The sequence below is a fragment of the Sarcophilus harrisii genome, chromosome 3 (genome assembly GCF_902635505.1).
Source record: "Sarcophilus harrisii chromosome 3, mSarHar1.11, whole genome shotgun sequence".
Lineage (NCBI taxonomy): Eukaryota > Metazoa > Chordata > Mammalia > Dasyuromorphia > Dasyuridae > Sarcophilus > Sarcophilus harrisii.
Window position 1 is genome coordinate 46,434,975 of NC_045428.1, and position 10,140 is coordinate 46,445,114.

At 32.9% G+C, this 10,140-nt stretch overlaps 1 protein-coding gene across 3 annotated transcripts in view; it reads left to right on the top strand.

Moving 5' to 3' along the window:
- Window positions 1-9,841, top strand: part of PLOD2 (procollagen-lysine,2-oxoglutarate 5-dioxygenase 2) — a 119,428-nt gene extending 109,587 nt beyond the window's left edge. For all 3 annotated transcript variants that reach the window (XM_031957802.1, XM_012546500.3, XM_023500755.2), the window contains 6 exons: window positions 386-499; window positions 3,758-3,823; window positions 5,406-5,510; window positions 7,921-8,067; window positions 8,157-8,282; window positions 8,460-9,841. In XM_031957802.1, coding sequence (XP_031813662.1) covers window positions 386-499; window positions 3,758-3,823; window positions 5,406-5,510; window positions 7,921-8,067; window positions 8,157-8,282; window positions 8,460-8,615 — 714 coding nt within the window. In that variant the 3' untranslated portion in view covers window positions 8,616-9,841. The remainder of the gene's footprint in view (window positions 1-385; window positions 500-3,757; window positions 3,824-5,405; window positions 5,511-7,920; window positions 8,068-8,156; window positions 8,283-8,459) is intronic.
- Window positions 9,842-10,140: the final 299 nt, after the last annotated feature.

Genomic DNA, 10,140 nt, shown 5'->3' on the forward strand with positions numbered 1-10,140 from the left:
GATCAGGTCAAGACCTGGTCTTCCTGGTTTCAAAGCCAGTTCTTAATTGTCTTTTCTAAGATATTTTCTACTTTCTGATGAATGGCTTTAGAAATCAGTGAATATAAACATTTCATTCTTGCTCTATTTTGTAAAAATTGTTTGTGAATGGTGCCAACTGTTCATGTGTATGTGTGTGTGTTTGATTAAAAAGAAAAACAGCAAAATAATGAACATTTTTATTTATTTTAAATCGTGTGCATTGGAGTAAAAATGAAATTGCATGTCCAATTGTGAATATAAAAAAGAAAATATTCTTATTTAAAATGGTTTTATCTTTTTGCTTAAGTGAATTCCCTTGCTGTTTTCACCTAAATTTGCTAATACTATTGTCTTTGCTGTATAGGGTGTGTTCATGTACATTTCTAACAGACATGAGTTTGGAAGGCTATTATCTACTGCTAATTACAATATTTCCCATTATAATAATGACCTGTGGCAGATTTTTGAAAATCCTGTGGTAAGTATCCTAGAGTAAACAGTGACTTTAGTTTACCTGTAATGTTGAATGGTTATAACTCACATGGATAATTGATGCTTGATGAGTAATAGGTACAAGATGAAGTATATTTTCCTTTGCACATGCATGTTGCTCAAGTAATAGTCAGAGTAGATATTTAATACCATTCAGAGCTAGTCTAGAGCTGACCTTGAACTCTCCACTGCATGTGAAAATTAAACTTAAGTGGGATTAGCCATTCCTCCAGACTGGATTGTTTCCACCAATCTGGAAGGCATCAATATTTTGTTCTCTCAAAAGCATCCTCCCATTTTTCATCTTCAGCACTCAGAGGAAGCTTGTTTGAGCAAGCGCAACATGACAGATTGTACTTTGATGCACATGAGTAGAATTCCAGATGCTGGTTTGGAAAACACTTACTTAATCTTGCTCTTCTAAAACATATGTCAGAGTGTTTATGAAAGTGCAAGAAGAGTCTCTAAGAAATGTTTCATGGACATGGAGCTGTCTCATTCAGAATATGAAGAAGATCCAGGTTTAGAGAAGATAATACTACTTGGATTCTTTTTTCATCTTTCTTCTTCCCTCTCTCTCCCTCTCTCCCTCCTTCCCTCCCTCCCTCTTTTCCTGCCTCCCTTCCTCCCTCTCCCTCTCCTCTCTTTCCCTGGCCCCCCTTTCCTCTTTTTTTTCTTTTCTTTCTTTACTGTTTGGACAAACCTTTTAGTCATCAACTGTATAACAAATTTTTCATTAAGTAAGTTAACACACTTGTACAAGGGAAAGAATTGACTTATAGCATCCATGAAACATTAGCCTTTGTAATTTATTTCTCCTTATCTTAACTCAATTTCAGCCTGTCCGATGAAGAATGCCTTTTATTTTCAACTTTTATGGGAGCACTCGGCATCAAGGGAATAGTAATAGCTGACAATACTCATATATTCTGTTGAATAGAACAGGGATTTCCTTTGAAGTCTAGGGATATTCAAATACTTTTTATTCATTTTTGTTCTCTCTCTCTCATCTTAAAGAGAATTGGGCTGAAAGGGTGCTTTCCTCAGGGGGAATAAAATTACCCATTTTACTTTAGTTTTAAATGGTTTGTTATTATAGAGGGTTGGATTAACAGCATCCTTGGGGAATTTTTTTATAGTGCCCAAAAGAACAGCAGAAGCTGTCACATTTCAGGTTAGCATCCAAATCTCTGGAGGAGATATATAATAGAAAATGTAGGAACTAAGCAGGAACTATTCTTTTCCTCTTCCCCCATTCAGGGACTTTATTTTTCTTTGGTAAAGTTATCCTGGTTAATATAGTTCCAAGTGAAATAATTAATGTTTGAGTTTCCTAGAATGACGAGATAGAAAAAAAAGACAAAGTTTAAAATAGTTCCTCATACCTTATGTAGGTGGAATTAATGCATCAATTGTCCATGTGAAGCCTTCGTTACCTGTCCATTGTATTCACTTGGGGAAAATAAGGTGAAGGACTAAGGCAGATGTCTGAATTATTTAAAGTGCAAGAGGGAAAGGGAAGGAAATAAAAATTTATTAAATACTTACCATATGCTAAACACTGTACTAAGAACTTTACCAATCTTTTCTCATTTGATCTTCACAATAGCCTTATGAAGTAGATGTTATGAGCTCCATTTTACAATGAAACAAACTGATGGAGAAATATTAAATGATTTTCTCAGGGTCATACTTTATCTTAGGGCAGATTTGAACTCAGATCTTCCTGGTTTCAAGCCAGGCTCTCTAGCCACTGTATCACCTCAATGGGCATTAAATATCTGTATATTTCAGATGAAGTTGTTTGGTTTTGTTTTGGTTTAGGTTAGTTGGATATGTCCTTACCACTTTAATTCTCATGTAGCCATATTTTACTTCTGTATAGCTAGAAATATGATTAACTAGAGCAAAGGGTCATAAGAAAAAAAGATACATTGTTCTGCTTGTTTGATCCCTTTTTAATGAAAATTTTTATATTTTCAAATGACCCGTTTTAAGGGAAAAGGGCCTTTCCCTTATAATAAAATGTTTGGAATGGATGTATGTAGCTATTTTGACTAAATATAAAACGGACGTGAATTAGGGTATAGATTCTTCAGCTTTAAGTCCCTAAGCTATAATTATGGGTATCAACATATGGAAATATTTGTTGAACGAACTTAATAGTTATGTTTATTTTATTTCTACATATATGTAATAATTAGAGATGGCATTTATATAGCACTTTAAGTTTTGCCAACTTTTTTACAAATACTATCTGATTTAATCCTCACAGTGTCTCTGGGAGGAGGTTCTATCACTATACTTAGTTACAGATGAAGTAACTAAGGCATTTAGGATAAACTGAATGTTCAGGCTCATATAACTAATATATATCTCTGGTTAAATTTGAACTCCTGTTCTCCTGATTTCAGATCCAGGGATATTTTGTTGCCTTCCTGGATAGAAGATGTCAGAGACTTTTTTTTGTTGTTTTTGGTCTTTGTAACTCTAGTATTTTTGACAATGCTTGGCACAAACAATTAACAACCATCTGAAAGAATGCTAATAATAAGAGAAATGCAAATCAGGTTTCATCTCCCATCTTGCAGAGAAAATGATGACAAGAGATGGAAATGCTTAATAAGTGGTTCTTGATTAAATGAATGATTCACTTATAGAACTAGTAATTATAATGTTTATGGGAAACAAATCTAAGTAAAAAGAAATGATTAGAACTGACAATAGAAATGTAAACAAAACTAGATGAAGAGTTATGCAAGTGCTCACCAGTGGTATGACTCTTGTTTCGGTGATATGTTCATTTAGTTTTAGCCATCAAGTGTATACACAATCTCTCTCTCTCTCTCTCTCTCTCTCTCTCTCTCTCTCTCTCTCTCTCACACACACACACACACACCCTCTTCCTTTTACCTTTCCCCCATCTTCTTATATATTCATCAGTATTTGTTTATAGACTATTTATTATTACATGAAGAGCACTGTCAAAAACATTTATCCTTGAAGAATTCCATGAACATGAAGTTTTAGGAAATCTCCTTAAATATTTATCATCTTATATAATGAAACAACCATCATTCAGGTCAAATTATCAGATGTGTCCCATTGTTGTCATAAATACATGACAAGTAGTCACTGTATAAATAGCATAAACATTCTGTAAAATGCTTGCACTTCTTTTTTACTTGGTTTTGTGCATATCTAAAACATGGCTGATTTAATCTGCTCAATTTGTTCCTTGCAGGACTGGAAGGAAAAATATATAAACCCTAATTATTCTAAGATCTTCACGGAAAATTTAGTGGAGCAGGTTTGTGGGGATGATTAGTGTGAAACTACAAAATAAAATACAGGGGCTTTGCTAATTTTTTTTTTTCTGGAGGGGTATTAATGTTGTATTACCTTGAATGGTGGTGGTAGGATTGGGGACATTGCTTATATATACATATACATACATATATATCTTAAATTGATATATTTATTATATATAGAATATATTTATTAAATTTAATTTTAATATATTTACTTTTGTAAAATCAACTGGTAATAGTCAATTAGGAATGTGAATATAAGAGTGTTTATAGCTTACAGCAAAGATCAATGAAATGGATTTTTTGAAAAATACTGAACATATATATATATATATATATATATAAATGTTTATCATAGCAACTGAAAACAATTTAAAGATCTTATAGGGACAATGTAAAGTGCTTGCCAGATTTAAAATGATATATACATATCAGCTTTTATTATATCATTTGGCATTTTAATAGTCTTCTATCTTTAAAAAAAAATCTGTCAGCAACCATCTTGTTTAAAGGTACATCTTTAGCACTAACGAGCCTGGTAGAGCTTGATTCTTTTATCCACTATGGCTTTCCTTTACCACACAGCTCAAAGTGGTTTTGGTTGCTCAAAGACAAAGAAGGAGACCCTTAACTGTTTTATTTCTCACCTTGGCCCAGCTGAGCTGCTCTATACAGTCAGCTTTGCCAAATTGGATTCTGGCAAGACTTTGCATGAATTCCTCTGAATGTGACAGCTTTTCTAAACCCTTCCCTTTTCCCTGTTTTTGTAATCCCCTCACAGTCACCAGGACACAGCTGTTTTACTTTATTTTTTAACTTTTTTTCTCTTTTTTTCCATACATGTGAGCCACCTCATAGTTTCTTTAGGAGATAGTTAGTTCCCTTCATTGGCTTCCTTGACCTTTAAGCACATATTATTTCTCTCTTGTCTTGACTTTTGGCACAAGAGCAAATCCCCATCACAAGCTGAGTGCCTCTTTGCAATTCTTTCCCAATGAGCTAAAGCATTATTTTGACACCTGTTATGACTCCCTTTATTAATGCCCCTATTGTAACTCAACTTTCCAAAATTTTGTATAAGACATTGTTTCAAAAGCCCTTTCAAAGTAGAGTCATTATCTTTCCAGCATACCAGATCATTTAAAAAAAGCAAACCAAAAAAAAAAAAAAAAAAAAAGAAAAAAAAAAAAGAAAAGAAAAGAAGGAAGAATCCATACCTTTTCTATTAAACTTTATGCTTTTTTTCTCTTTGACATCATCAGCAATTTTTGAAAAAAAAAGATTTCAAAGTGTTTTATATTACTATATATATATATATATATATATATACACACACACACATATATATATATATATATATATATACACAGTATTATCTAAATATACTCTCTCTATATAGTGTAGATTGTATCTAATATATATAGTATAGATTGTGTGTGTATATACACACACACACACCCACAGTATTACAGTGGCATCTAATGCCTGGATATATTTTAATTTATATTACTTATGAATTTTCAGTTAATTTTTAAAATCCCACTAATCATATGAAAATTCTTGATTTTTTTCATTTGATAGCCTTGCCCAGATGTTTTTTGGTTCCCCATATTTTCTGAAAAAGCATGTGATGAACTGGTGGAAGAAATGGAACACTATGGACAATGGTCTGGAGGAAAGCATCATGTATGTCACAACTTTTAATGTAAAATACTCTATCCCATGCATGTGGATAAAAGGACCTGCTACTACAGGCAGTAGAAGATGAAATCAGATCTGAGTTTTTATTTCTATTTCTCTTAAATATGTTCAGTTATTTCATGGCATGATAAAAACATTTCAGTGGAAATCAGCCAGGAGATCTAGGTTCACTAGATATGTTATCAAAGGGAAATCACTTCAGTTTGTTAATGAGAGTTAGCTTGGGATAATGGATAAATAATCACACTAGATATAATTAAGAGCTAAGTTTTAATCCCATCTTGGGCACATTATAGCTGAGTGATCATGAGTAAAGAACTTAATTTTTCTCTTCCTCAGTTTCTTTTCTTGCTATGTGACAATTAAATTACAAACAATTAATTAAAATTGGATTTAATTAAAAGAACATCTATTTCATGGGGTTGTTTATAGTGGTAGAAGAGGACGACAAACATAAAAGGCCATACAAACTTTAGAGTACATTATAAATAGGAGTCATAATAATTATTCTTTGGGCTCCAGTCTCTTCACCAGCAGCAAAACTCAAAGAAGAGGCAGAATCTATCAGGTCAGCTATTTCTTTTGTTCTCTGCAGTGTCAGCTCTCTGAAAGAACTCAGTGGAATGCTTTTTTTTATTTTTTATTTTTTTATTTTTTTGCCTTTGGAATCAGGATAAGGTGAATTCAAATTCTGCCTTAGATGTTTACTAGTTAGTTCTATGGCACTTCCTGCTTCCAGTAAGTCATTCAGCTTCAGTTTCCTTACTTTTACAATGGGGATAATAATAGTAAGTACTTAACAGGATTATGAGAATCAAATGAGATAACACATATAAAATGGTATGCAAGCTTTAAAGAGTTATATGATAGGTAGCAGTAGTAGTAGCAGTGGTAGTTGTAGTAGTAGTGGTAGTTATAGATGTAGAAATAATAGAAATAATAGTAGTAGTAGTAATAAAAGTAGTTGTAGTTGTAGTAATAATATAGTAGTTGTTGTAGTAGTAAGAGTAATAGTAGCAGTAGTAATAGTAGTAGTTGTAATTGCAGTAGTTATAGTAACAGTAATAGTACTAGAAGTTTTAGTGGTAGGAGTACTAGTAGTAATAATAATAGTAGTAGTTGTAGTAGTAGAAGCAATAGTAGGAGTAGTAGTAAATAATAGTTGTAGTTGCAGTAGTAGTAGTAATACTAGTAGTAGTAGTAATAGCAATAGTTGTAGTTACAGTAGTAATAGTAGTGGTAGTAGTAGAAGTACTAGTAATAATAATAGTTGTTGTAGTAGTAGTAGTAGCAATAGTAGGAGTAGTAGTAAATAGTAGTTATAGTTGCAGTAGTAGTAGTGATACTACTAGTAGTAGTAGTAATAGCAGCAACAGCAGCAGTAGTAGTAATAGCAGTAGTAATGTGGGTGAACCAAGCTTATCTGGTTGACAGAAAAAAAAAGATAAAAGCCTTTACTCTCTCAAAAGTGTGAAGAAGTGCTTAAGGTGCTTTGCTTAGCTGCAGTGGCATTCTGATAAGACACTGATGTTTCATACCAAGCACTTGGCAGTAAATGTTATTGTTCTTGTTATTTATGGTTCTAGTTCCTTGACTATGTGGAGCTTCTTATAGGACTGTCTTATGCCTTCTTCTTCCTTCTGTAGTTGATCATATTGATAGGATCATATATTTAGATCTGAAAGATTGACAGAATTTTGATGTACTAATTCTACATATGAAGAAACTGAAGATGAAAGAAGCCTTTAGTAGGTTTACACTGCTACTAAGTATCATAGGCAGGACCTGAATTCAGGTTTTCTTGTCACCAAGTCTGCATGAAATTTATTTATTTACTTGGCCATTCTATGAGCTAGAAAATAAAGAGATCTGGTGTGCTCCAAAGTCTGTATTTGAATCCAGATCCTTTGACAACAAATGTAGCCCTTTTGCCTACATCACCATATCATCTCTGTGAGGCTGAAAGGAAGTAATGAGGGATTCTGTAGGGATAGCTTGACTATGTAGATAATCCTAAATACCAATGATCTCGCCTCCACTTCTATAATTAACAGAAACTAAGCTAAATGGAATGTAACTGTACCATAACAAACTATGAAAAGTCTAAGAAAAATGTTTCTCATTACTTTCTGATGACTTCCCTCATGTAGTTTTTTAAAGATATTGGAGATTAGTCTGTGTTATCATGTCTAGATTGTTTGGGTAACTATAGAAATCCAGTTGCTAAGAAATCTGTTTTGGGGTTGTAATTTTAGGACAGATGGAAGGTCATTAATGAGCAACTGGCTCTTTTACTGCCTGTTATGATTTTGTTGTTGGAAAACTTACAAGAAAATTTAAATACAAGTAGTACATAGGTCAGATTTAATGTTGATGGTGATGATGTTGTTATTAGGATAGCCGTATATCTGGTGGTTATGAAAATGTCCCAACTGATGATATCCACATGAAGCAAATTGGATTGGAGAATGAATGGCTTCATTTTATCAGAGAATTTATTGCACCAGTTACACTGAAAGTCTTTGCTGGCTACTATACAAAGGTATTTAAGTCCCTCTTCCCACCCTTACTCCCAGTTTTTGTAAAAAAGAATGTGTGTGTATATTGATAATAATTCTTCTGTTGTCTCAGGGATTTGCATTGCTGAATTTTGTAGTTAAATATTCTCCTGACAGACAGCGTTCCCTTAGACCTCATCATGACTCATCTACTTTTACGATCAATATTGCTCTCAACAATGTGGGACAAGACTTTCAGGTAATTTGGAAGCTTAACTATTTCATTTCTAAATAGGAAAATGCCTGTCCTTGTCCAAAACCGTTTCCTCAATTTTCCAAAATGATTTTCTTACTCAGATAATGTGGTTGAAATTATAGTACTCCATAGAAAGTAAAGTGAATTCACTGAAATAGCTCTCTTCTCTTTTCTTCATAGGGAGGTGGATGCAAATTTCTAAGGTACAATTGCTCTATTGAGTCACCCAGGAAAGGCTGGAGTTTTATGCATCCTGGAAGACTTACACATTTGCATGAAGGACTTCCTATTATAAATGGAACAAGATATATTGCAGTGTCATTTATTGATCCATAAATTATTTCTCTTCCATCAAACCAACCTACCTTTTATTTTTGGATGGCTGTTCTACAAACAAAACAAAACAAAACAACTGAAAAAAACAACAAAAAAAGTTTCTTTTCAATTTATCAATGAGAAGAAAAGAGAATTATTTAAATAACTTCCACAAAGCAGCTTCACTTGGGACAAAAAGTTTGAGAAAAAAAAGCTTTTCTTTTAATTATTCCATACTTACATACAGATGTCTGCTCTGAGCCTTGAGTCACAAGTTGAAAGAGGAAAAAAAAAAACAAAAAAACCAACAAAAATGTTCCTATGCTGCTCTTGGAGAGGATGAAAGAATTAACTTTGAATTGGTTGTTTTAGTTACTAAATAATTTAGACACCAAGGTACAAGTGAAGTTTGTGGTTTGTAATGTTTGATTTCTAATTTAGAAAAAGAATCCCAGAAGAATTGTGTTTACTGCTGTTTGGGGGAAACGGTCTAAATGCATATTACAGACAAACACCACTTAAAGCCTAAGAGGGGACCAGAATCCCATGTAGTGTGGGTCCCTGGCACACCTCTGTTTCACATATGCCTTAAAATTCAGAAGCCATCTTCTTTCTCATGAAGCTCTTACAAGAAGTTCCTGTTTAAATGGCTTGAAGAAAAGGTGTGTGTCATCATCAAAGTGAACTGAGTTTCTTATGATCACCAAGTGCCCTTCAGTCCAAATGTTATTTTTGAAAAGCCAGAAAATAATTAAAAAATAAAAAAGTAGAAAAAAAATTACATTCAGACCAAAGGTAAATTTATCAATAACATTTCTCATTTTAAGTACTTGAATTTTATATCAGGAAAATGAAATTGTTGAGCCCACCTTCTTTCCCTTTATCCCTAATTTTTTTGATTGCTTGTTTTCCTACCCCTCCCCTATTTTGTTCCGGTGTTTTATTTTTTTGGTCCCTATTCTTCATGCCTCTATTTTCTCTTTTCTAGTTTGTCCTTACCCCTCTTTATTTGGGGTGGGGAAAGGTGGTGGATTCTTCAAAATAAATGTGTTGTCTTAATTTTCCATCTACTTTAATGAGTGAGGTTTAAGTATTTTTACTGTAGCTACTGTTTGTAATTTAAAGGTTAAACTTGAAAAAAAAAACAAACAAACAAACACAAAATAACTTTAAGTCATGGTGCCAAAGACCATTATTCTAACACTGTGTGTTAGAAACTCGTGATAAATAAAAAAGAAGAAGAAAGAGAAAAATGTGGGTGCTTTTTTTTTTTAAAAAGATATTAAAGTTTTGCCCTTCTGAGTTTGTATGTTGCATCCACACATGCACATACACATACAGTAATGAAGGAAAAGAATGAAAGAAGAAAGAATATCTACCTTTGTTATTTATACACAGTGCCACAGAAAGGTAAGTATATTATCTTTTCATGAATTTTAAATTTTGTATTCAGAATATTTAGTGCTATTAAAACATAAGCAAATATTTTCATCAGAAGAAAAAGATGTTCATAGAATTTCTAGATAGTTAAATTTATATGGGACCT